This window comes from Phyllostomus discolor, chromosome 10, assembly GCF_004126475.2.
Source record: "Phyllostomus discolor isolate MPI-MPIP mPhyDis1 chromosome 10, mPhyDis1.pri.v3, whole genome shotgun sequence".
Classification (NCBI taxonomy): Eukaryota; Metazoa; Chordata; class Mammalia; order Chiroptera; family Phyllostomidae; genus Phyllostomus; species Phyllostomus discolor.
In genome coordinates this window covers 65,347,545-65,375,538 of record NC_040912.2, presented here as the reverse complement: position 1 = coordinate 65,375,538, position 27,994 = coordinate 65,347,545, and the positions used below count along the sequence as shown (strand labels likewise).

The 27,994-nt window shown below is 39.2% G+C and overlaps 1 protein-coding gene across 5 annotated transcripts in view; it reads left to right on the top strand.

Annotated features, from left to right (window-relative positions):
* Positions 1-27,994, top strand: part of CTTNBP2 (cortactin binding protein 2) — a 182,894-nt gene that overhangs the window by 100,224 nt on the left and 54,676 nt on the right. For 4 of the 5 annotated variants that reach the window (XM_036010844.1, XM_036010845.1, XM_036010848.1 and 1 more), the window contains 5 exons: positions 1,931-2,185; positions 19,125-19,242; positions 23,267-23,542; positions 26,109-26,204; positions 27,360-27,439. In XM_036010844.1, coding sequence (XP_035866737.1) covers positions 1,931-2,185; positions 19,125-19,242; positions 23,267-23,542; positions 26,109-26,204; positions 27,360-27,439 — 825 coding nt within the window. The remainder of the gene's footprint in view (positions 1-1,930; positions 2,186-19,124; positions 19,243-23,266; positions 23,543-26,108; positions 26,205-27,359; positions 27,440-27,994) is intronic. The other variant, XM_036010846.1, reaches the window with a different exon arrangement.

The window sequence follows — 27,994 nt, the reverse complement described above, 5'->3', positions numbered from 1 at the left end:
AGCTATATGAAACACTATTACTGAACCAAAAAAGGAGGTTCAGCTGCCTATAATCACAGAAGCCAAACTTGTGAAGCAGATGCTGGTGTAAGAGGAAAGAAGTTTTATTCAGGTGCTGCACGATCTATGAAATTGACAGACTCCTGTCTCAAAGCTCATCTCTGCAAAACCAAGACAAAAGTACATTTCAAAGTACAGTCCTTTGAAGCCGGCCAGTGGCTGCTAAGTGGCCATCCAGATAGCTTAGCTTGTTTCCAGCTGCTGTCCATTTCAGGCTCCCTCTTGGAGCCTGCATGTGGAGCCCATGTGGCCACGGGCCATGCATCTGCTAGGGCTGCAAGGTTGTGTGCTCTTGGGAAAGAGCACATGAACACACCAGCAAAAGCATCACCAGGTGAGTGAGAGAGGCTCCTTCCCGGAGGCCATGGGCCACGTGGCTGCTAAGGAGAGAACAGGCCAGTGTACTGTACCAGTGCAGGTCCCGGGCCAGTGAGCCATGAGCAAGAGAGAGCAAATCTACTTTTTTTTATTCCCATGGGATATTAGCTTGGGTGTGAGATAGGCCACGTGCTTTCTCAAAATGACCAATCACCTTCCCAAACTTTTGAGCATTTTGGATGGGTCTACCTCCCAACCAATCCCTTCTTTCCCCAAGCTAGACTGGTAGACTTCTTTAGTCCACTATTTCCCCCTGCACCATTTCGACTTCTATGGTGCATGTGTCTGCCTTCCCGGGGTCCCACACCCAATCTGGTACTAGAGTGGGAGGCTGTTTCCTATCCAATTATCTTGCTAGTTTTTTTGGCACTCAATCTAAGAACCTCCTCCTGCTGTCATCTTGCCCAGTGGGGGAGATCCCTGGGCTTTGGACAGACTGTCTACTGGTAACAACACCACATGAAAAAACATGTCAACAGGAAAATAAAGGCAGGAAAATAAAATAAAGCCAAAACAAAAAGCACCAAAATAAAGCACAGTTCTTATATGAAAGTCTTAAAAATTTAATGAAGACAAGTACCTGAGTAGAAGGTAGATTCATCTCTATATAAGAAAATATAACACTCCAAGGGAACAAAGGTCTTTCCTAGAATAGTGCTTGTCGAACTTTAGTGCATCCAGATCACCTGGATTGCTCACCACACCTGAAGATTTTCTGATTCTGTAGTTTTAGAGTGATGCTCAAGAATTTGCATTTCTAACAAGTTTCCAGGTAATGAAATTCTGGTGGTCTCGGGACCATACCCGAGAACCATTGCCCTAGAGAAGAGTTGAGTCTACTCTAGAAACCAGCTACGGCTTCAAAACATATCCCAGAAAATGTAATCATTTTATGTGGAACATTTCTAAGCTTGATGTATCAATGACCCACTGCCATTACAGAACACTCAATAGAGAGCCATAGGCACACCATGAAGTAATTTGGCTCTGTTTTTCCAGTATGCCTACCTTTTCCCTATTATCTAGAATCTTCCACAATCATTAACATAAAATTTTAAGATCACTAGAATTAGGACTCTGCCCTATAAATAAAACTGGCTTATACTAGCATTTATTTATTACATTATTAATAACACTGTAGCTAGAAATATATTTTTTAAAACCTCTTTATGCTCAAGTTTATTCTCTTTTGTAGTATTAAATTGAGATTTTGGATCTCCATACATGATGCTTAATTACTGACCTCCAAATGGTTAACTTGTAAGTGGAAATTCTTACAAAATAGCAAACATGAGTCATAGCAATGGCAATACACTAATTGACAGAGGTCAGAGAACTTGACTCAAATCATCAATGATATTCAGGATTGGAATGCCTGCTTTTCCCAGCTCAGTGTTCCATGCTCAGGAACATTTAGAAGTGAACTTTAAGTAACACTGTTCTCAATATTAATATCATAATCAACCATTGCCCCTGGTCATTTTATTTTCAGGATGGCTGGACACCAATTCATGTAGCTGTGAACACTGGTAATGTGGACAGCCTTAAGCTTCTTATGTATCATGGAGCACCAACTCGTCGAAATTCCTTGCATGAGGAAGAAATCAGGTCGGATGTTTTTGACTTGGATCAGGGAGAAGAGAGTCCTGAAGGCACAGCCAAACCTGTTGTTCCTGCAGACCTCATTAACTATGCCAACAGAGAAGGCTGGACTGCTGCCCATATTGCTGCTTCAAAGGGTTTTAAGGTGTGCCTGAGGCAGCTGACCTCATTATGCAGTTGTGATTTGATGAGTGGCAAAGTTGTCTGCTGTTCACTGAGTGTATGTCAGTTGAATAATTGGAAACTGAATGATACCATTGCAGCAGATGATTAACTAGCTACCTATATAAACTGATTTTTTATAACATTTTTTATTTTAATTGTTCCGATACAGTTTTCTGTCTTTTACTCCCATCCCAGTCCACCCCCACCCAGTGCTCCCCACCTGCCTCCCATTTCCACCCCCATAGTTTTTGTCCATGTGTCCTTTATATTTGTTCTTATAAACCCTTCCCCTTTTCCCCTCAAATTCCCTCTCCTCTCTGTTCTGGTCATTGTCAGCCTGTTCTCTATTTCAGTGTCTTTGGTTATATTTTGCTTGTTTGTTTGTTTTGTTGTTTAGGTTCCTGTTAAAGGTGAGGTCATATGGTATTTGTCTTTCACTGCCTGGCTTATTTCACTTAGCATAATGCTTTCCAGTTCCATCCATGCCATCGCAAAGGATAGGAGCTCCTTCTTTCTTTCTGCTGCATAGAATTCCATTGTGTAAATGTACCATAGTTTTTTTAAATATATTTTATTGATTATGCTATTACAGTTGTCCTATTTTCCCCCTTCACTCCCCTCCATCCTGCCCACCCCCTACCATCCATATTCCCTGCCTTTAGTTCATGTCCATGTGTCATAAATTATTTAGCTTCTACATTTCCCATACTATTCTTGCCCTCCCCCTGTCTATGTTCTACCTATTGTCTATACTACTTATTCTCTATACCTTTTCCCCCCTCTCCTCCTCCCATTCCCCTGTTGCTAACTGTCCATGTGATCTCCTATTCTGTGTTTCTGTTCCTGTTCTGTTTGTTTGCTTAGTTTGCTTTTGTTTTAGGTGTTGTACCATAGTTTTTTGATCCATTCATTTACTGATGGGCACCTAGGTTGCTTCCAACACTTGGCTATTATAAATTGTGCTGCTATGAACATTGGGGTGCATAGGTTCTTTTGGATTGGTGTTTCAGGGTTCTTAGGATATAACCTAGCAATGGAATTGCTGGGTCAAAATGCAGATCCATTTTTAGTTTTCTGAGAAAATTCCATACTGTTTTCCATAGTGGTCGTACCAGTCCACAATCCCACCAACAGTGCACTAGGGTCCCCTTTTCTCTATAACCTCTCCAACACTTGTTTGTTGCTTTGTTTATGATGGCCATTCTGGCTGGTGTAAAGTGGTATCTCATTGTGGTTTTAATTTGCATCTCTTTGATAGCTAGCGATATTGAGCATCTTTTCATGTGTCTCTGGATCCTCTGTATGTCCTCCTTGGAGAAGTATCTGTTCAAGTTCCTTTGCCCATTTTTCAGTTGGGTTGCTTGTCTTCTTAGAGTGGAGTCAAGTAAGTTCTTTATATATTTTGGAGATTAAACCCTTGTCTGAGGTATCATTGGCAAATATGTTTTCCCATACAGTTGGTTCTCTTTTTATTTTAATACTGTTTTCTTTCACCATGCAGAAGCTTTTTATTTTGATGAGATCCCATTTTTTTATTCTTTCCTTTATGTCCCTTCCTCTAGGAGACATGAGAAAAAATGTTGCTGCATGAAATATCTGAGATTTTCCTGCCTATGTTCTCCTCTAGGACTTTAATGGTGTTACAGCTTATATTTAAATCTTTCATTCACCTTGAATTTATTTTTGTGTAAGGTGTAAGTTGGTGCTCGAGTTTCATTTTTTTGCATGTGGCTGTCCAGTTCTCCCAACACCATTTGTTGAAGATGCTATATTTATTCCATTTTATGTTGCTGCCCCCTTTGTCGAATATTAATTGACTGTAGAGATTTGGGTTTATTTCTGGGTTCTCTGTTCTGTTCCATTGGTCCATGTGCCTGTTTTTATGCCAGTACCAGGCTGTTTTGATTACAGTGGCCTTGTAGAGTTTGGTATCAGGTATTGTGATCCCTCCTACTTTGCTCTTCTTTCTCAAAATTGCAGCAGTTATTTGGGGTCATTTATGGTTCCATATAAATTTTTTAAGTGTTCCTTCTATGTCTGTGAAATATGCCATTGGTACTTTAATAGGTATTGCATTGAATCTGTAAATTGCTTTGGGTAGTATGGACATTTTGATGATGATAATTCTTCCAATCCATGAACACAGTGTATGTTTCCATTTGTTTGTGTCTTCCTTGATTTCTTTCTTCAGTGTTGTGTAGTTTTCTGCATACAGGTCTTTTACCTCCTTGGTTAGGTTTATTCCTAGGTATTTTCTTTTTCTTTTTGCTATATCAAATGGAATTTTTTTCTTGATTTCTGCTTCTGCTGTTTCATTGTTGGTATACAAAAATACCTTTGATTTCTGGATATTGAGTTTGTATCCCACTGTTTTGCCAAATTCATTTAAGTCAAGCAGTTTTTTTGGTGGAGTCTATAGGATTTTATATGTACACTGTCATGTCATCTGCAAACAATGACAGTTTTGTTTCTTTCTTTCTGATTTGGATGCCTTTTATTTCCTCTTCCTGTCTGATCACTGTGGCTGAAACTTCCAATATTATATTGAATACAAGTGGTGAAAGTGGACAACCTTGTCTTGTTGCTGATCTTAGTGGAAAAGATTTTAGTTTTTGCCCATGGAATATGATGTTGGCTGTAGGTCTCTCATATATGGCCTTTATTAGGTTAAGGAATGCTCCCTCTATTCCCACTTTGCTGAGTCTTTTTATCATAAATGGGTGCTGTACCTTATCAAGTGCTTTTTCTGCATCTGTTGATATGTGATTTTTTTTTCTGGCACATGTGGTTTTTGTCTTTGCTTTTGTTTATGTGATGTGTTACATTTACTGATTTGTGAATATTGTACCATCCTTGCATCCCTGGTATGAGTTCTGCTTGGTCATGGTGTATGATCTTTTTAATGTATTGTTGGATGCGGTTTGCCAGTATTTTGTTGAGGATTTTAGCATCTATGTTCATCAGCAATATTGGCCTGAAGTTTCCTTTCTTCGTTGTGTCTTTATCTGGTTTGGGGATTAAGATGATGTTGGTTTCATAGAAAGAGTTTGGGGGTCTTCCATCATTTTGGATTTTTTGGAATAGTCTGTGAGGGATAGGGGTTAGCTCTTCCTTAAATGCTTTGTAGAATTGTCCTGTGAAACTGTCTGGTCCAGGGGTTTTGTGTGTCGGGAGTTTTTTGATTACTGCTTCAATTTCATTTGCTGTTATTCGTTTGTTCAGGCTTTCTGCTTCTTCTTCATTGAGTTTTGGAAGATTATATTTTTCTAGAAATTTGTCCATTTCACCTAGGTTTTCGAATTTCTTTGCATTCAGTGCTTTGTAGTAATTTCTTACAATCCTTTGTATTTCTGTGGTGTCAGTTGTAATCTCTCCTCTTTTATTTCTGATTGTGTTTATTTGGGTCCTCTCTGTTTTTTTCTTGATGAGCCTGCTTAAAGACTTGTCATTTTTATCTTTTCAAAGAACCAGCCTCTGGATTCATTGATCCTTAGAATTGTGGTTTTAGTCTCTTATGTTGTTTAATTCTGCTCTGATCTTGGTTATTTCCTTCCTTCTGCTTGCTCTGGTCTGTCTTTGTTGTTCCTTGAGTTCTTGTAAGTGTAGGGTTAGGTTGTTTGAAATGTTTCTATCTTTTTTAGGTAGGCCTGTATCACTATGAACTTGCTTCTCAGGACTGCCTTTGCTGTGTCCCCGTATGTTTTGGGTTGTTGTGAATTAATTTTCATTTGTTTCCAGAAACTTTGATTTCTTCCCTAATTTCATTCTTGACCCATTCATCATTTAATAGCATGCTGCTCAATCTCCATGATTTTGAGTGTTTTGGTTTTTTTCCCTTGGGGTTGGTTTCTAGTTTCAGTCCCTTGTGGCCAGAGAAAATGTTTGGTATGATTTCAGTTTTCTTGAATTTGTTGAGGCTTGTTTTGTGTCCTATCATGTGGTCTGTCTTCGAAAATATTCTATGTGCATTTGAAAAGAATGTGTATTTAGCTTCCTTGGGATGAAGGGCTCTATATATTATCAGTAAGTCCATTTGATTTAGGGCATTGTTCAATGTCACAATATCTTTGTTGATATTTTGTTTGGAAGATCTGTCCATTTTTGACAGTGGGGTATTAAAATCCCCTACCATAATTTTGTGCTGTCAATATCTTTCTTGAAGTCCTCTGAGATTTTCTTTATGTATTTGGGTGCTCCTATGTTGGGTGTATATATATTTACAATGTTTATGTCTTCTTGGTGGGTTATTCCCTTGAGTATTATGAAGTGACCTTCTGGGTCTCTCTTTATGGCCCTTTTTTGGAAGTCTGTTTTGTCTGATATGAGTATTGCTACCTGGCTTTTTTTTTCCCTGTCCGTTTGCTTGGAAAATTTGTTTCCAGCCCTTCACTTTTAGTCTGTGTAGGTCTTTTGTCCTGAGGGTGGGTCTCTTGTAGGCAGCGTATGTGTGGGTCATGGTTTCTTATCCATTCAGCTATTCTATGTCTTTTGATTGGAGCATTTAACCCATTTACGTTTAAGGTTATTATTGATAGGTACTTATTTGTTGCCATTTTCCTACCTGTGTTCCCCTCTCTCTCTCCCTCTGTCTCTCCCTCTCTCTCTCTCTTGTCCTTCCTTTCCTTAAAGCAGGCCCTTTAGCATCTCTTGCAGAGCTGATTTGGTGGAGGTGTATTCTTTTAGATTTCTTTTGTCTGGGAAGCTCCTTATTTGGCCTTCTATCTTGATTGAGAGCCTTGCTGGGTAAAGTCGTATTGGTTGCAGGCCTCTGGCTCTCATTCCTGGGAATATTTCTTGCCATTCTCTTCTGGCTTGGAGCGTTTCCATTGAGAAGTCAGCTGCTAACCTTATTGGGGCTCCCATTTATGTTACTTCCTGTTTCTCCCTTGCTGCCTTTAAGTTTCTCTTTCTTGGAATTTTGCCAGTTTAATGATGATGTGTCTTGAGGTGGGCCTCTTTGGGTTCCTCTTGATTGGGACTCTCTGTTTTTCCTGGATTTGTGTGGCTTTTTCTCTCATCAAATTAGGGTAGTTTTCTGTCATTACTTTTTCAAATAGGTTTTCTATCCCTTGCTTTTCTTCGTCTTCTCCTTCTGGTATCCCTATTATACGGATAATATTACGTTTTGTATTGTCTTGTATTTCTTTTAATCCCTCTTCATTCTTTCTGAGCCTCTTTTTCTTTTCTTGCTCTTTCTGGGTGTTTTTTTTCTACTTTGTCCTCTAGCTCATTGATATGATCTTCTGCTTCATCAATCCTGCTTTTGATTCCTTCTACTGTGTTCTTCAATTCAGAAATGGTATTCTTCATTTCCTCTTTGCTCTTGTTGGTTGTTTCTGTTTCCTTCTTCATATTGATATAGTTTGCAGTGAGTTCACTGTAGTTTCCATGTAGTTTCTGGTAGCTCATTGTGAGCTGATTGAGCTTCCTGATAACCATTGCTTTGAATTCAGTGTCTGATAGTTGAGTTGCCTGTATTTCATTTAGCATTCTTTCTGAGGCTTCCTCCTTTCCTTTCATTTGGGGATTGCTTCTTTGTCTTCCCATTGTTGTGAGACTCTTCTTGTTAGCTTCAGCTTCTTAAATTGTTGTGTTCTGGCTCCTTGGGGTTATGGTGTGAACTTCTGTGGTAGAATACCTGTGAGATTAAGTGGTGCAGTCTCCTTGATCTCAAACTCACTAGTCTTGGACTGTCGTTTAAGTTGGCTCTGTGTTTTTCTTTTCGTTTTGCTTGTTGTTGGGTCTTTCTTTGGTGGGTCCTTCCCACCAGCTCCTTAACTGAGGGTCACTCTGTCCACCACCTTTTGTATTTTGTTGTCCTGGTGAGGGCAATTTGTGTTGAAGCTGGTTCTTCCTGTGTACAAGGTTTTGAGGGTTCTCTCTTGCTCTTGTTCAGTTGTTTGTACTGGGTAGTGTCTCCACTGTTTAGTTGTGTTTCCAGATAGGGTTGAGGTTTGTGTGGTTTCCACCCTCCTTCACCTTCTTCTGTTATCTCTTGTTGGTTCCTTTGTTCTTGGGTTTCCTCTTCCAGTGGGTATCCTGCTGTTCACTGCTTCCACCTACTCTTTTTTTGTGATCAGTTGGGTGGGGGTGGGGGGCAAAATGGTTTAAGACAGCAAGAGAGTATTCTATGATATTTACAGTAGCAGCTGGTAGAGAAGAGGTAGGAGATCCTTTGGCTATGTATAGTGTTAACCATGATTTTCTACCCAACTAGTCACTTTTTAGAAAGGACGGAAAGAAGTAAGACTCTTGTTGGGGAGGGAAGGATTGTGAGGTGGGTCTAGAAAGCAGTGAGGTTGTGGGAGGTCAGATTCTGAGGTAAGGTGAGACTAAAGGATAGTACATAGGTATAGTGTGTGAGAGAATAGAGTTAACCACTATAGTAATAGAGTTCAGAAAACTGAAGTGGGCTAAGATCTGGGAGGGGTGTAATGAAGTGTTTACAATTGTATAGAACAAGCTATTATTTGCAGTAATATTATAGTAACAATCATATGACAGAATCTATGTGATCTGGATAATAAGAATAGGGAGTATAGTACCTTGAGTATTGTGGTAAAGGAACACAAGTGACATGAAGGACAGTAAGTTAGCAATGCACTATGAAAGAGAGAACAGGGGAAACCATTCAAATGATACAATATAATCAGCCAAGCAAAGAAGACTAAACAGAAACAAGAGGAATACAAAAATACTATTAAAATAAAAGATGTAAGAATAATGAAAAAAATAATAATACAAATATGCAATAACTTGCAGGTTCTCTTTAATAGCAAAGTGAATTTTGTCTCACTGGCTCAACTGTTGGGTTGCCCCCTCTTTGGGTCCAACTGGTCTTTTCACAGTTCCAGGATTTTTTTGTCTCACTTGTGGGTATTTAAAAAAAGAAAAAGGCAGAAGAAGGGAGAAGAAGAGATAAAATTGGAAAGAAAGAAAGAAGGAATAAAACAAGAAAGAAGGAGAGGAAAAAGGTATTGAAAGATAAAACAATAATAAAAATTAAAAATAAATAAAAGATTACTTAAAAGAAAAAAACCCTCTCGTTGGCTTCAAAGTGGCCAAACCGGTCAAACCAGTTTCTCTGGTCTTGGGTGCTGCAGCAGCCTAAGGGGAGATTGGTACGGTTTTCCTGCCTTCCAGATCTGCACTCACCCAGTCTTGAGCCCATTCTCCCTAGAGCTAGCCTGATGCCTCTCCCCGTACCTTGGGTGTCAGATTCAGGTCTTCCTGAGAGTGCTCTTTCCCCACTCCAGGGTTACCGCTGTGGGCTGGGGTGCGACGCCCGCTTGCTGGGCTAGGCTGCCTTGGCCCTGTGGGCTCAGGTGCACAGCCTTTCTAATGCTATGTGGGCGAGCAGGGCCTTCTGCGCAAACTTCCACGCCACCTCAGGATTGCTGCCCACCTGGGTGGGGAGGAGGCCGAACAGCTGTTGCTGGAGTGTTCCCCAAACAGTTTTTCTTTTTGAGAAATTCCTCCTACTCAAGCCTGCCGCTCCGCTGTGTACAGCCCAATTCTCTAGCCAGACCAGTGACTATGGGGGTCAGTGCTGGTCACTACGCGACTCTCAACTCTCCCAAGTGGGCATCCACAGACTCTGCAGGTGATCACAGCCCCTGTGTGTTTGCCACTTTGTCCTTTTTCCCCATGAACTGATTTTTTTCTGCCCAGCAAATATTTATGGTCCAGAGTATATGAGACTTTTCCTAAAAAATGTTTGGAGTTTGTTAACAAGGAATGTGAGTAATTTTACACATATCTCATCTAAAATTAGGGGAAAAAACTGGTTTTGGCTTAAGTCCATTGGGTTGTTTGATTCAGTACCAAGCCTATCATACTAGTTAGAGGGAGGGCCTGGACTCAAATACATGCCTTCTAACATGAACAGCCCCATGACACCCTACCTGTGTTGTCCTGCTAATAGAGGGAGCACTGGATTTTACTTATCAGTTAAAGCTGAAAAAGATTTTGAATATTAAAGAAATGATATAGTGGGGTATCCGTTTAAACTTCTTTTTCTATTTATGCCATTTTGGAAATAATATGCTCTAGAATAAAAAGCCATTAGAAAGCTTCTGAGTGCATGGTGCTGTGTATGCTATCATTTGCAGGGATCGTTTATGCCATTAGGTAACTCTTTAGTCCAGTGACAAGGGTGTGGGGTAGAAGACAGCTGTAGGTTAAGTACAAAAAAATTAAAACAAGATAACCAAATGTCAACTACAGTGGACATTATATTAAAAAGAAATGTATGGTTGGAACAGTAGAAAAATGCACATTTTTATTTTTGTGGAAAAAAGAGAATGCCCATATTTCAGAGAGCAGATTTGCAGGAGCGTTGGGCTCAGAAATTACTCATTTAACAGGAGCTAAATATCATTTGGAGCCTTGCAGAGTGGGCTAGAATTGCCATCGTCAGTGGGGAAAACAGTAGTTCAGATGGAGGAAGCAATAGGAACAGAGAATGGGAAGGGCAGGTGGATAATAGCTCCAACTGAGCTAATGAGAATGAATAAGACTGGATTGGGGGTTTCATAGGATGGCATCGGCCTTCAGTGACATATTAAGGAGTGTGGGCTTTATTTACTAGTCAGAGTAAAGCCATTGAAAGGTTTTGCACAGGGGAGCAAAGTAATCAGCCCTCTAGTTTAAATTGATTGATTTGGCAAAAACATTTAGAAGATTGGGGATTATGAAAAAGTAGGTATCAAGGGAGAGAGACTAAAGATGATGGGAGTGGTAGAAATAATAAGAGATATTTCAGACTAGAAATGTCCAAGGGTTGAAGACAGATTAGATATGGGAAATGAAGAAGCTGAATAGAAGGATAATAGTGATGTTCCCAGAAAGAGAAGTGATATCGTGTGATCAGGAAGATAGAATGTGGGTTTAGACATGCTAAACTTATGTGCTGTGATATGTTTATCCAGTTGGAGACATCCGGGAATACCTAAAAATATGCATTTGGAGCTCCTGGTTGGGTAACTTCCTGTTATTGTGATCTAGAAAAAAAGCTGGTAATTTTGGACTTTGGTGGTGGTGTTTTTTTTTAAGTGAGAAAAAGGTATGATTTGGTTTAATGGTAAAGTATTCTTCATTAGCAGTTTTTTCATTTTATTCTTTAACAAAAAACTACAAAAATCTTGTGAACTCAATATATATACACTATATGTATTGATTTGCATGGAATTTAACAGCATTTGACATAAAATTTTTAGGAGACAAAAATGAGAAATGTGGAAAGTTTAAATTTGAAAATAGACCATTAATCTAAGACAGTGAATCTCATTTAATGGTGGAATGGGACATGGAAGGGGTAGTTTACAACCTGTCTTAACCCCCTAAAGAAAGTCTCTGAGTGTAATGCAATATGTTACTGGTAGGAGTGGGTGTACATGTATTCAACCTGGAGGCAAAAAGAAATAAAAGAGCAAAACAAAACCTGAGCATGACTGATCTAGACTATTCAGCTACTGAACGCAATGCTAGGCAGAGACAGGAACCTGCTCCCTGGCGTGAGTCACCCTACAGTTTAGGGTGCTTGTGTTGTAGCTCACCTTTTTTATTATGACTCCTTATTAGTCCTGGTGCTTTTGGTACCCTTGATTAGCTTCATGGGTCCCCAGGCACTTGGCAAATGTGGGTGCTCTGTCCTTGTTGAATAAAAGGAACTGTGACTTCTTTCTCACATGGAATGTGTCTCTCCCTGTATTCTCTTACTGTAAGAAGCATACGATGAATTTTCAATAAGAAAAGAAAGATCTTAAAAATTGAGCTTGACTGACAATATTCAAACAAATCTAAGTAAAATAATAGATTAAAATAATAGATTTTTAGCCCTGAAGTGGATACTTAATCTTTCAGTCTAACTTCTTCATTTTAATAATTATTATGATTATAAAGACATTTAAACCTTGAAGGATTAATAGGTACAAGTTGGGAATGAAGCCCATATTGCCTCATGTAATTACTCTTCACAGTATACCATGCTGCCTTCCTTCCTAGTCAAAGGTATTGGAATATATTCTGGCATCATTTGCCTAATGCAAAGTTTATATTCTGGCTGAGGTAGTTCTCCAGAGAGGTAATCCATTTACAACTAAGTTGTGAAGAACAGTTTTCTGAAAAAATAAAAAAACAATTCTGAAGTAATCATATAAGTAAAAAGTTCTGTACTGACCACCAGCAGACTTAAAAAATGACTGTTTTTTTTCTCTCTGCAGTAGTATATATGTGTCCAGTCTACATAAAGTAGTAGTCCTGTCACCCAAGGTGACCTCAGTTTTCACATTTTTCAATGAAGAACTGTGGGGTTTCAGAGTTCAAAGAGACATACTTCATCCAGTCTAACACCCTCATCTTACAGATGCAAAAACTAAGTCTTGTATATTAGTATAACTAATTCCCCAAGGTCGATTTATAGGAGATCAGATTCCCAAATCAGCAGTATTTTTTCTATTTTTGTCCTTGGTCTTCTTCCCAACAGATAAGAAATTTATGCAAATCATTATTTTGTATTTGGTATTAGGTGTACCTCTCTCTAAAACTAGCCTGTGACTCTGGAGCTGAACTGATCACCGAGAATAAACCTTTGTTTTCATCAGTTAGTGTGAGTAGTTAGAAGAGTGTCTTAGCGAAACTGTCATGAGAACTTTGACATGTCAAGTTCCTGCAGCAGAAACGTATTAGGGAGATTGTGTGGATTTGAGCATCTTTGCTGTTGAAACTCTCATACAAAGAAATTCTTTCTTTATATTTGGGACTGTGTGTCTTTCTGACTGCAGGAGGAAATTAGAGTTCTAGTTAATGTATTGCCAAAGCCATTGGCTTCTTACCACTTAACCACTTATGCTCTTATGTGGTCTCTCTGAGCTAACTGTTTAATGCAAACTCCTCCCCCAACATTGTTCCCTTCCTTGCTTCCCCCCCAACTTTGGTGACTGGGCTTTCTTTTTGTTTTTTTTCAGGTTTTTCTACTGTTTGACCTTAAGCAATTTCCAACCTCCATTCACAGCTGGCTAGTCCTGCTTTTTAAGAATTTACCCAGTCTTTTAGCTTCAACTGTGGCTTCTCCAATAACTAGTCCCAAACCCAAATCTTCAGATCTGACTTTTTAAGTGTCTTCCAGACATTTACTTCCAGCATTCTAGAAGCCATCTCTGGGCATGCCCACTGTCCTCTCATTAGATGGTTGCCCTCTTGTCACCATCTGCAGGCCATTCTTGTATTGCGTTAGGATTGTGGTCTGCCTGATGCATCCTTGGCTTTTAGCTGGGCGAGTGTCAGGCATTTCTGTTCACACTGTACCATCTTCCCCCAACTGGTTGGTCTGGATGAAGTGTGTGTTGAAGTGCACAGGCCCACTTGGGGCCCTGAAATTTCAATTCCCTCCTCAGAGGTCGTGGCTGAAAGGAGAAAAAGGTGATCAAGAGTCAGACAGAGCTGAATAACTGGCTGAGAGGAGAAAGGATACCTGTGAAGTTGAACCATATCTTTGGGACTAGAGGTTATTCATGATAAATAGAAATCTCTTCTTTGGAATCTGTGTGTTTTTGATTTTCCATGATTATTTCTTTTTCTCTTAATTTTTATAAAATTGTTTTTGAAAGACCAGACTGACTTAGCTCTGCGTAAACAAAGGGAAGACTATTTTTTTAATACACATACCACAGTGTTCAGTGCAGAGTATGGCGTTCTTGCCTAATTTGAGCAGCAGTGCATAAACTTAGCCAACTAAATTATTCTGACATAAACTTCTAACAGGCATGCTCATGGACTCTCCAGTGTTTTCCACCAATACCTTCACTGGTCTGGATTTTGACCCCTTTCTCCCATTCTGTACTTAATCACTGGAGTGATCTTATCGATACTCAGAATGCAGTCTTTTAGAGATTCCAAAATCTTACCTCCTGTCCAGCTTACCATTTTCTGAATCCATCCTGGTGGCCACAGTTTACAGGGCATTTCCTTGATAACTAGAGCTACAAACTTCCCACCCTGGCTAGTACAGTTCTTGCTTATATCTGTCATACCAATGTAATTATTAACAGTGCATCCTTTTTACTCTTAAAAGTGTCCCAGTTTAGAAAATTACATTGTAACCCTGTTGATTTTACCCAGCAGCTCCAAGTGGGTGAATCCTTGGGCCCCCATGTTTATGCTCCTTTGCCAGGCTGCCACATCTCTTGTTCTCCTTTCTTTATCCGAAAACATCACCTGCCATTTGTGTTCACTTACTTCATTTTCCTAACTTAATGATTTCAACTGATCAATACAGTTCTAGATTTTATTCTTTTATGAATGAATTTTGAATATGTGGCCTCTCCTGTGCCTGATGAGCACCATCCTCGGAGTGCCCTTATCATCTGCTATGTAGGTGCCAGTAGGGTCTCTCCACCCAGTCACTCCCACTCCTTCACACTGCCATCAGAGGGGCCTTGCAAACAGAACTGAAGGTCATGTCATTTACCTGCTTTATGTCTTTACAAGGCTCTATCACTTCTGGGATAAGTGACCTTTGTCATGGCAGACAGGTCCCTTCCTAATTTGGCCTCAGTCTACCTCCTCAGGTATACTTCCTGTCTCATTCCAAAATGCATTCCTGTTCTAACCAGGCACTACTAACTGCTGTGCAGGCAGCCTGTGCTTTCTCTTCTCTCCCTGTCTTTGCATCTGCTGTTCCCATTACCTCAAATGACCTCCTGTCCTGACCCTTCTCTGCCAGGAAAACATCTCAGCTTAATTCTTGGCTTCCAAGAGTCAGATATTCCCAGGGCACCTCTTCACACTTCAGTTAGGGAGTTTGCACTTTAAAACTGTAATTGTTTGCATGCCTCTCTTCTTTTCTCCCTCCTCTCCAAAATCACTTTTCCATCTTTGTATATGCCCAGCAGAGTCTCTGGCCCAAAGTACTAGTGTTTGTTGAATCAAAGAGTAAATTACTACAGTTCTTTTTAACAGCGCCCTTCCTGTCACCCTCTTCCTTTCCAATATGTCATTGAAACATACTAACTGGTTTTCTGAGCTGATTATGACACTTTGCTACCTGAAAATATCCTCATGTCGATAGAAAAGCATCCAAATGCCTCAGCAGTCAATCCTTAGCAGCTGACTCCAGCCATCTTCATTTTTCACCATTTACCCCAAAATCTGCCTTTTTGCTTATGCCCTTACTTCCCATTTTTAACACCTTTCATCTCCCCTGCCCTGCAAAACAGTGGGTACACCCACACCCATGGTTGTTCCCAGCACCTGCACTCGACCTTACTTCCTGTGTGTCTACAAACTGCTTTTGCTGTCGCTCCCTCTGTCCAATATCGAACCCTCAGCTCTCTGCCTTGATTTTGATTTTACTCTAGCTCTTTGGACTTGGGATTTCTGCTTAGTCCCCTGGGTACTGGTACCTTGCTTCTCAGCTCTCCTTAAAGGACCATGGTAGAGATGGTCCAAGGGCCCTCAACATCTCTTCTACTTTTCCTCTATAAAACAGATCCCTCAGTTTTCAGAGGGGCCCCTGACCACCCAAAATAAAGATTTACTTCTCTACCCTCCACTGCAGGTAACTATGGCCACCTACCTAGGTTCTGGTGAATGGGACGTGAGTAGAAGTAAAAGCTGAGGCCTAAGCCAATGCTTTTTTAATGCCCCTGTTATTACAGATATAACTGTATGGTAACTAATAGAACTTTAGCTTGGACTCAATTATCTACATCTCACTCTGCAGCACGTCAGTAGAACACCCTGCCCCATTAAGGCCCCTAGGAATCCATTTCCAGAAGCAGTGACTGGCATCACAGCATTTCTCCTCTTCACACAATCCCACCCAGTAGAGAGAAAACTTAGATTATTTTCTACACCTTTCCCTCCTCTTCCCTTTCTACATTGTAAAACTTTGCTCATTTCAACAGCTCCCTTCCCTGTGTACATTTTCCCCATATTTAACTCTTTACTACATTTTGCATTCCTTCCTGAGGAACAGAACTGTTATCTTATTCATTATATAGTCCTTGAGCCTATCACAGCACCTGTGTGGATAGATGACCACTAAATACTTGGAAAGTGTTGGGACTGTGCCTGGCACGTAATATGTACTCAAATAGTTGTAGCTGTTGTTGTTATGTGCCAGTGGGTAAAGTTCTTATCATCTTTGTGTTCCCCACTGAACCCAGAATAGCTCTGTAGAATTCACACATATAGTGGTGTTTGGATATGCGTTATCCTATCTTCCTAACATTTTTGCTTCCTTAAAGAGAAAGTCACTGCTTATATATATTGCCCACTGACTCACCTGAGTGCAATATAAATTATATATAACATTCTGTAAGTATCAGAAATAAAAGAATCTTATAGATTGGGGTTGTACCTTTTATCATTTCTTTTTGTAATTTAGCGTAATGTCACCTAGAATTATATTGAGATTAGTGGCATTTGTTGATGTACTGTAATCCATTACCACTTAACTGAAAATTCAGGCTGTTTTCTAACTGGTGATGATTATGTTGATTATAATAATAACAGCAGCTAGTAAATATTGAGAGTTAGGAGGTGCTGAGAATATAAGAGCAAGAGCTTTTTATAAATCTTTTCATGTAAATGATATAACACCTCCTATTAAAATAGACATTTGAAACACATAAGGTAACTGAAGCAAAAAAAATGTTAAATGATTTACCAAAGATATAGATAAAATAATTTATATTGGCAGGATTACAATCCGGGTTTGTTTTGACTCTTACCTGCTTTTGCTGCAGGTACTGACTTGCATAATAAATGTGTTCTCTCTTATCATCTGGGAATTCACAGTTTAGTGCTCGAACTGCATTCTACTTAATACTTATTTTAGACTTCATCTCTAAGTCAGCATTTCTGAATTTCTCATTAACTACCTTATGCATTTACTGCTTTTGTGCAAATTAATAAAACAGTTTGATTAGAATTGTTATTCATATATTTCACTTCGTTTTTAACTGATTTCTTGACACAGTGATTTCTTAAATCTGAACCCCAGACCCACGAAAGCTAGACTTTGATTACAATTATAGGGGCAATTCCTCTATTCTGAGCAGAGGCAGTGGTGTCTGAGCTGATTCCCTTTGCATACAGGCAGATTTTCTTTACCCAGGGTTCCTCTGGTTCAGCTTCTGCAATTTGTGGGTCCCAAGCCCTAGTCTTCTGTCCCCACAGTGTCCAAAACGTGTCTCCATAAGGTTTGCCCTTAAACCAGGGCTGGTTTCCTGATCAAATTTCACTTAATTGGTGGTTTCACCTGACTTCTTGCTTTTCTTTCTGGCTGTTAGGGATTTCCTTTACCTCCTTGTAAACTTGTGGATGCATTTATTATATGTTTTAGAGCAATACGAAGCAGTTGGAACTCACATGTTCTCCTGGTAGGAATGGAAATTGGTATAGCCTCTTTGAAAGCACTTTGCAGTATATACTGACTTAGAACATGTGCATACCCATGATCTAGCAGTCCAACTCTGGTACATGTACTCAACAGCAATGTGTACATATGTCTACCAAAGGACTTGGACTGGAATGTTCATAGAAGGATTCAAATGCCCATCAATAAGAGATTATAAATTGTGGTATATTCATATCACACAGTACCACATAGTAATTTAAAAAAGAACAAAACAAAAGATGGACTGTAACTACTCCCAACACATGGATATATTTTATAGACATTATGTTGACTGAAACAAGCCAAATATAAAACTGTGCCACTATTATTCCATTTACATAAAGTTCATAAACAGGCTAGCCAGTTTCTAATACTAGAAATCAGAGTTGTTGGTACCTGTGGGGAGAGAAAGAAGGGGCTAGAGATTGAGATGGAAGCTCACAAAGTGCTCCTTACACAAGTATTGCACTTTGTGATCATTCTTCCAGCTGCACATTTATTTGTGCACATCCTATGTAAATATTCTACTTCACTAAAATAGTAAAATAAAAAGGAAAAGGGTGTGCTTTTCCAAACATAGAAAGGGTGTTTTATATCAAAGCCTGTGTGTGTGTATAAGTGATGAGAAGGACGTTGCTTGCTTTGGTTGGTAGTTTCTTTTCATTGACTCTGGTCTATTCAGTTTTGTGCTTGTTCTTGTGGGAAATCAGTGAACAAAACATGAAGTGGCCAAAGTTGAGCTAGTAGAGTTCCTTGGTAAATAGCCTGATGTCACACCTGCCATGCAATTATTTATTAGAAAATGTTTACATTTACTTCTACATTGGTTTGAAGGTTTTTGAAAAATAAGGCTTGTCAGTTTGTAGGTTATTGATCCATTTTGAGTGAAGATTTTTCCTAAGCAACACTAAAGAAGAAAAGATGAAAAAGAGGGAATATAACTTTAGTATCTATTGGAAATGTTTTTCTAAAAATTCAACCAATATGGTCTTTACGTATTTTAAATTTAAAAGAAAAATAGACAGTGTAAGATCTTAATATAAAAATGCTTTCAAGGACTGTGGGACAGAATTGTTAAAATTGGAGCCCTGCACTTACATGACCAGGAAGGCAGTTCGTAGTCTAAAAGATAGCAAGTAGCATCCAGTTGTAGCATAAGTCTTTTTGTTTTACATTGCCAAATTACCATAGAGGGATACTGTCCCTCAATTTCTTTCCTGATTTCACTGTGCAAGCTGAGTAATTAATAAACTAATCTTTTTTTCTCTTGAAACCTAAGAGGCTATTCTGTGGGACAATGTTTTGATACTATGATTCACAGTTAAATGAAGCACTCTTTGCTTTACTTTTTGAGACATTATTAAGAATAGTCTGTATATTTGGGTTACTGAAATTGAAATAAGATTTCTGGCTGAGAATTCATGATTTGCTTGCTGTGGGCAACAGTCTTTTCCCTTGGGGTTTTAGCTCAAGATTATTCATTTGGACATGAAGTAATAGAGCTCTTGTCCTACAGAACTGCCTAGAAATCTTGTGTAGGCATGAAGGACTCAAGCCAGATAGGAGAGATAAGTGCGGCCGGACTTCGCATGATGTTGCCACTGATGACTGCAAGCATCTGCTGGAGAACCTGAGTGAGTACCTTTCGAAGCCTCACTGTTCATCCCTCATCCACACTGTGGGGCCTCAGGGACAATGGGAAAAATACTAACGCAACTCTGTTTTCTCATTCTCTGCTTACCTTTCTTTGAACCCTAGCTGTTATTTAAAAAAAAAAAAACTATTTATTGATCACAACTGTGGTAATTATTTTTTCCATGTAGATTAACTTTTTTACAGAAATAGTTGGTATTCAGATAATAAAGGATCTTCCTAGGAAAGAAGTCTAAGTAATTATTCTTTTCTTCTGGCTTAGGTTGTCTTTGTAGACATGAGACTAAGAGGGTATGAGAAATCATGGCTGGGTACTTCGCCATGACCTGGTTGTATGAACCTAGGCAAGTCGGTTGTCTCTCCACATCTGTTTGCCTACCTGTCTATGAATATAATTGGTGATCTTTTGGGTGTCTTCCAGCTTGAAGAATATATGCTTTCAACACATTATATGGAAGGTTTACTTGTGGGTTTATGAATATGGAGTGCTAGGTCATATAAAAGAATATGTATGACCTCTTATGTTGAAATTATCACTCAATCCATTCCATAAGCTAGCCATATAAATAAATCTACTTCAGTTTATATTTTAATGCTAAGAGACAAAAAATTAACAATAAACATAAGAAATAATATATTCTAGGATATGCGAGGTGGTAATATGCACTATGGAAAAGATCAAGCAGGATAGAGAATGGGAGTTTTTAAAATGGGTGTAGGAGTTTCAGTTTTTAAAATGATGGACAGGGTAGCCTACTGACAAGACATCCACGTAAACACTCGAAGGAGGAGAAGGGAAGCTATGTAGATATCTCAGGAAGAACATCAGAACATCAGGTGGACAGAGGCCCTAAGGTAGGGCATACCTGTGTGTCTGAGGAACTGTCAGGGTCATGGGATTAGAATGAGCAAGGGCAGAAAAGAAGGAAGAGAGGTCAGAGAAGTTTGAAAATACAGTGGGTTAGGGGGCCTGATCTTGTTGAAATTTGCAGTATCCTAAGGACTTAGGGGGGGAACCATGTCAGTGTTTGAGTATACGAGTGACAGGATCTGAAGTACATTTAATAGTCTCACTGGCTGCTTTGCTGAGAATAAACTGTAAGAAATCACAGGTAAAATCAGAGAACTTTCTAGGCCATTAATGTAGTATTCTAGGTAAGAGACAATAATGATGGATCAGTCTAGGCTTGTAGCCAATAAGATAGTAAGAAGGGGTTTGGTTCTAGCTGAAGATTGAGCCAAGGGAACTTCCTGCTGGATTGAAATTGAAGCATAAGAGAGGGGAATGCTGTATACCTGAAAGTAATACAAAGTGATATTGAATGTAAACTGTAATTGAAAAATAAAATTTAAATAAAGTGTATGAGAGAGGGGATTTGTGGATAACTCCAGGTTTTCAGCCTGAGCAACTAACTGGCAGGATGGAGTTCCTATCAACTGTCACGGGGAAGGCTGCAGGTGAAGCAGATTTTGCTAATAAGGATCAGAAGTTCAGTTTGAGTGCAAGAATCTGAGATATCTGTTAGAACTACATGGAGATGTTAAGTCAGTGGAATTCAGGGGTAAGTATGAGCTAGATGTGTAAATCTGAGAGTCAGCAGTCTGTAGATGATATTTAAAGCCATGGGACTGAATGAGATCACTAAGGAAGTGAACACAGATAGAAAATAAAAGAAACAAGCCTTGCAACACTCTGTCATTAAGAACTCTGTCATTAAGGAAAAAGTGGGGGGACCTACAAAGGAACAACAGTAAAGAGCAGCCATTGAGGTATGAGGAAATCCAGTAGGAGTGTTCATCAGAGAGCAGAAACATCCGTTGTGTCAGATGCTGGTGGTAACTAAGATGAGAACTGAGTATTAACAACCAGAAAAGAAAAAGCCACTAGTTGGCCAGTTAATAGGAGAAGCCAATTTAAGAATGGGGATCATAAAAATACACATTTTTAAACATTTTATTTTAATTTGAAGTAACTTTTTACTAATTTTTAGGTGGAAGTCTTCATTTTAGTACATCTCTACTGACTGAAGTTCTACATACTATTCTTGTTTGAACAAACCACACCTTTAATGCTTCATCTATGATATCTAGTATTTGGAGATTTAAACATATGAGGTCTGTCCAGAAGGTATCCAGCCATATAACATGAAAAATAGACATTTATTGAAGAAGATACCAAATAAAAGAGACATTGTACATAGACTAATGACACTTCAGTCCTCTTCAAAGAGGACACCTTGGGAACTCACACAATTCTCCCAGTCGCCATCAGCTGTTTCATGGTATTTTCCTGAATGACACCAATGGTCTAAAGTCCCTTCCCTTTCAAATGTGATATTACCTTGGGGAAAAGCCAGAAGTATCAGGGTGCCAAATCTGGGCTGTAGGGCGTCTGAGTCACCTGGGTAATTTCATGTTTTGCCAAAATCTCTGCACAAGATGTGATGCATGAGTGGGCATGTTATTGTGATGAAGCTGCTGCCCATCACCAGTTGCCCATAGCTGTGACCTTCTGAACCATCCAAATAGATTTTGTGGAGGAATGTTCAAGCTTAATGTAAAATTTGATGCAGATCTGTTGCTCTCCTTGCTCAGTCATTTTGAATGTGATGGCCACACAGTACACATGCTCACTCAGTGGTGTCTACCTTCCCTAATGACTAGTATAATGACATTGACATTGTTCACACATGTGCATGCCAGTCTACTCTCCTGGGCTGCCAGGTCACATCAATGTCACAAAACCATTCTCATTATTAAAATGGCTAGACTTTTTTTTAAATTTTATTTTAATTGTTGTTGCAAATGACTTTTTTATGGACTTTTTTAATGAACAGATCTTGCATTTGTGAAACAAACTGAAAATAGTATCTGTATAGAGATAATTGTTTACTAATTTTTTGTAATTGACTCATAAATACTTCATTAGATAACTTTTTTCTTAGAAACTTTGTGTCTCTAAAGTGTTCAACTTAGTTTTCTTAGGAATAGTAACTCATTTCATCAGTTCATGAAGTATTTAATTTACTAATTACAGTGATGAGTTAACAGACATAGAGGATTTGGGAATAATGATATATGACTTGGTAAGTATCTAAATCAATTCATATGAAAGGAAGTGCATGAGGTTTGCTGCCCACCTAAGTGGGGCCTCAGTCAGCTGGTGTCACAGACAGGTTGGAAAACTCATTTCAGAAGCTTCTGCTATACTGTTTGTCATTCATCACATTCTTAGTAGTACTTATCATGTAACAGTGTGTTAAATTCATTCCAAATGTGAGTTCATTTATTCTCCATAATACCTTGATTATACCTGCCTTCTATTTTATAGGAGAAATTGGGGTATAGAGAAATGGAGGCAATTTACTGAGTACTCACAGCTGAGACTGCTTATCCTAAGGCTGAGATCAAGTTTGTATGACTGAAGCCATAACCTAAGCATATTGACCTATAGAGCCATGTGTATCTTACATGCCATTGAGTCACCTCTGACTCCTGGCCACCCTGTGAATGAGTGATATCCACAATGTTCTGTCCTCGACAGCCCTGCTGAAGACCTATAGACTCATGCTGTGATTGCTTTTATATACATAAAGTATTTATAACCAGCCTCATTCATGTCATTATCAATGAAGGTAAAGAGAAAGGGCAATACAGAAAATTCAGGGTTCAGAGAAGACCCTTATTTTCACAGATTTTTTTAAAGAACTTTAGAATTGTGCTAAAGGGAATGAATCAGTGCAGTAGAAAAGGCCAAAGATACAAGGAAAGATGAATAGCTCAAGCAACCTTGGTTCCAAAGAAACCATGAAGAGATGGAAGACCAAAGTTGACTCCAGCATGAGAACACTGAATTGATGTTATTTAAAGAAATATTAAAGCTGCCCTTAGATTTGCTTTTAATAAAAAATGTTCATATTTGCTTATTTTACATTATAGTTTTGCTGTTTTTCTATCAGGATATATTTTTTTTAAAACTTCCAATTCTCTTTATTCTTCCAACAGATGCTCTTAAAATACCCTTAAGGATTTCAGTGGGTGAGATTCAACCAGGCAACTACACTTCTGATGACTTTGAATGTGAAAACACAATATGTGCTTTAAATATCCGCAAACAGACATCATGGGATGATTTTTCAAAAGCAGTGAGTCAAGCTCTGACAAATCATTTCCAAGCCATCTCTTCTGATAAATGGTGGAGTCTGGAAGATGTGACGCTTAATAACACCACTGATTCCAGCGTTGGCCTCGATGCAGGCAGTGTGCAATCCATCACGCTAGGTATCAACAGTTCTACGATGAAGAGAAAGTTGAATTCCTGGGTTTATTGTGTTTATGAGCTTCATAACTTGAGACTTACTTCAGTGATTAAACACATTCAGAGCTTATTTGTGGCAGCTGCTGGTGCTGAAACTTGAGTATTCACAGCGCAACCATTACATAATGTTGCCTGTTAGTGTAAAAATGCTTTTATGTCTCAGATAATACTCAGAGAGTAAAGAACACAAAAGCCTTTGATGAGGATTTGTGATTGCACTTGCTATTCTAGATAAATGCAAGAAAGTAACCACACTACAACTGCTTGCTAATGCACAAGTACTGAACACAGCTCCAAATTTGTACATGGGCAGTTCCAGGGGTACTGTCCAGGGGTGTCCAACCTTTTCACATCTCTGGGCCACACTGGAAGAAGAAGAGTTATATTGGGCCACACATTAAATACATCATAACACGTAATCACAGAAAAAATGTCATTATGTTTTAAGTAAATTTACAATTTTGTGTTGGGCCACATTCATTGCCATCCTGGGCCACATGCAGCCCTTGGGCCACAGGTTGGACACCCCTGTGTGTCCATTAACACCTCCAAGAACAGGAGTCCTAATGAAGTGTAGAGTTGGAAGAAGTACTTTAATGAAGATATATTTAAATCTCCCACATGGGATGAATCAAGGTGATGGCTGGTTACAGTGGAACCTTGGTTCTAAAACTTAATTCATTCCAGAAAACAAAGAAACAATTTGTTTGAAAACCAAATCTTTGTCACTTGAGAGACATGTGAGTGATCATACAGGTATCAGCATGAAAGTGTTGCTGGGTAGAGAATCCAGACCTGAAGTTTTGTTAGACAACCAAGGAAGGCATTTTTCCCATGAACAACTTGGTCAAGAACAACATTGTGTGAGAACCAAGACATTTAAGAACTGAGGTTTGACTATCCATGAAACATTCTCAAAAGACCTTAGAAAGATAAGATTTGCTTTTTTGTGAGCATAGTAGTAGTCAGTAAATGTTAGTTATCCCTGGTGAATTTCATTCCTCTTGAACCAGGAGAACTAACATCTGCAGTAACCAGTTAGTACTGTGCCAGAATTGTGCTGGGTGCTTCTTATTGGCACCTCAGCAAGTCCCTACAACAGGCTCATTTTATAGATAACTAGACAAGTTACACGATGACCTGTCTGAAGTGCAGCTCACAAGCAAAGCAGTCAGGACTCAAATCCCAGTCTATCTGATAGAAAAGCCTACTTACCTCGACAAAACCATGTTGTATAAGCATGGTCCAGGTAGAGAGAAGGGTGGTTTTCATCATGCCATTAATGTATGGGCTAATTATAGTAGAAAGTGTTTTTTTTTCTTCACTCATATATGCTAATATACTTTGAAAATATATATTACTGTTAGATTTTAAAACATTCACAACAATTTTTACAGCTCTTTGGCATGATTATTAAAATTACCATAATTATTAAAATACATATAATTAAATAATTGCATTAAAAGAAGTTGGAAATGATTCTGAGCATCACATTTTGTTCATGCAACAGTTGCAATAGTGTGTTATTAAAGGTGTGGGTCAGCCTTAGGGGTCTGATAAACAAAGTCAGACAAACATGTTTTGAAGGAAATGGACCTCTACCATCCACCTTCATCCAGTTAATCTGGAAACTGGCAATGGAAGATGGGTATTCACCGCCATTGAGTAGATTTTCCTCTGAGCAATGGATTTCAGTGTTGATGCTCATCACTGAGGGTGGGGCACCCCAGTAGAATTTTAGATCTAAAATCACTGTGTACAGGGCTTAGTTTGTTCCCGGCTGTAGCCACTGATAATTGGTAACTACATTGTTGTTGTTACTAATATATGTATATGTCATTCTACTGTGTTGATAACCTAAGCTAAGTTAAAAGGACCCCGGCTAACAGGTAACAGTTATAGGTGGGGTAGGCATGTATGTTGGGGACATACTGAGAATAGGTATTTAAGAATTCATCTGTGGAAGGAAAGAGATGAAAACAAGTTCTTATTACTAATCCCTCCATAGAGAAGGCACCTGTGAAGTAAGACCCTTTCTAAGTAAGAGCGAACAGAGGGCCCAGACTGTGAGAAGACTCCTGAGCACCTGAGGTTATCTGGGTTTTTTTCCTGTAATCTAAAAAATTGCTGGAAAGGGAGGCAGGGACTAGATCATAAAGGACCTGTTTCCTCTCTCAAAGTGCTTGGCCTTTGTGAAGTAGGCACTAGAAGAACAATGAATGGTTGTGACCAGGTTGCTCTTGAAAACTTAACCCTAGAAGTCTTCCGTTGTGTTTTCATGCTCAAGTTTTCTCCCAAAACTTCCCCAGGACAACTTTGGAAAAGCTTGTAGTTTGAAGGTCTTTCTCTTGACCTTCCTTAAAAGTTGTACTAGAAAGTTCACCACCTGTGACCCTTACAAATTCTCTCTATGCATTTGACAGTTTAAGCTCTGGATTCCTTAGACTTCTCACAGAGGAGATCATATATCAACTTTTAGAAGAAAAATTACTTTTAAAACTCCTGACTTTTTTTATTTTTTTGAACTAGGGAGTGTGCCATGGTCAGAAGGTCAGAGCTCCACCCTGTCCCCGTGGGACTTTATGAGAAAGAATAAAACAGAGCAAGTCACTGTGCTTTTGTCAGGTAAAGATATTCGAAAGTGAGACATCATTGACAGAGCATTTGCTTCATGATTAATTAGAAGTGCCAGTTCTTAAACCTGCATGTTTTAGTCCTGCATCCTCCAGCCATGCACATATGACTACCACTAATAAGTAATTAGTGTTTGTTGGAACCTTCCATTAAGAAGGATACCTGTGATGATATTTGTTGATTCCTGAAATTTTGCTTACATTTCGTTAGGAACAAATCAGGCCAAACTGATGCTTTGATAAGAATGACAGAAAGGGTGTCAAAAGAAGTTTGTTAGTGTCAAGTACAGTGTATGATTAATATAATTACTATAATGGTACCAGCTAATGTTTAGTGAGTACCTACTATATGCTAAGCCCTGTTTAGCACATTAAAAAGTATAAGTTCATGCACTGGCTGGGTGGCTCAGTTGGAGCATCATCCTGTACACCAAAAAGGTTGCAGGCTCAGTCCCTGGTCAGGGCACACACCTAGGTAGCAGTTTCGATCCCAGTCAGGGCATGTATGGGAGGCAGCCGATCAATGTTTCTCCCACATCTCCCACTTCCTTCTCTCTTTCTCTCCCTTTCTTTCTCTCTCTTTCCCTTTCTTTCTAAAGTCAACAAAAATATCCTCAGGCAGGGATTTTTTTAAGTATAAATTCATTTAATACTTATAACAACCCAAAGGGATACATATTTCTGTTTGTCCTCGTTTTATATATAAGGAAATTACAACCCAAAGGGATACATATTGCTGTTTGTCCTCATTTTATATACAAGGAAATTAAAGCTCAGATTGAAGGCTGAAGATTTCATCATGTATTTCCCATACTTGGGAATGGAGTCTTTAAAAATTCAGTTGCAACTAATAAAGTTTTATTTTATTATTGAATAATACTTAGTTTTAAAAAAGTACAGGGTTCTCCTAGAAAATTCCTTTAGGCTCAAATAATGCATTGAAAGAACAGCAAAACTTATGGGGCTTGGGGAGATGGAGCTGGGGAATGGGCCCAAAGGGAGGCCCCAGACCTGTGCACTGATGCTGACCAAGACTAGAGCTTTCTGAAGATTGGAACTAAGCTGTGATAATGTTTGTTTATAAACAGTAAAATAGTGAATGCACTGATCAGAGCTGGTGTTTCTTCTCTGTTTTTCTTTCTTACAGGTCCTCAAGAAGGCTGCCTCTGTAGTGTGACTTACGCATCTATGATTCCTCTTCAGATGCTGCAGAACTACCTCAGGCTGGTAGGTGGACGTTGTTGAGTGGAGCCTCACACGCCCATCCCTCACACCAGGTGTCCCATTTTGATGTTTAGAAGAGTGTGAGCTCTTGCCCGCCCTATTTCCTGTGCCCTGACCCCATTACCTTCCCCAGTAGCCCCCTCCTTGGGAGGCTGCTGGTCACTTAGTTCTGGATTTCTGTCATTGCCATCCAGGTGTTCATTACCTGCATCCAGAGACCACCTGTGAGTTGAGTGTTGTAATTTGAACAAGAGAAGATTGTCTTTCCCTAACAAGGACTTGACATCAAGTAACTATCAATATGGAAGGGAATGGCTATAAACAATGCCAAGATGCCTTGCTATAAATTTTTATAATTAAAAAACAAGTAAATTAGCATTAGTCTGAATTTTGATTTGGCCACTTAACAGAAATCAGAAAACTATAGCTTACACAGTGTAGAAGTTTGTTTTTCTCAAATATAGAAGTCCTGGCAGGTGAGAGATCCAGGGAGAGTGCAGGGGCCAGGTGACCCCTGCAGCACCTTCTCTCTCAGTACTCCACTACTCCCTGGGGCGT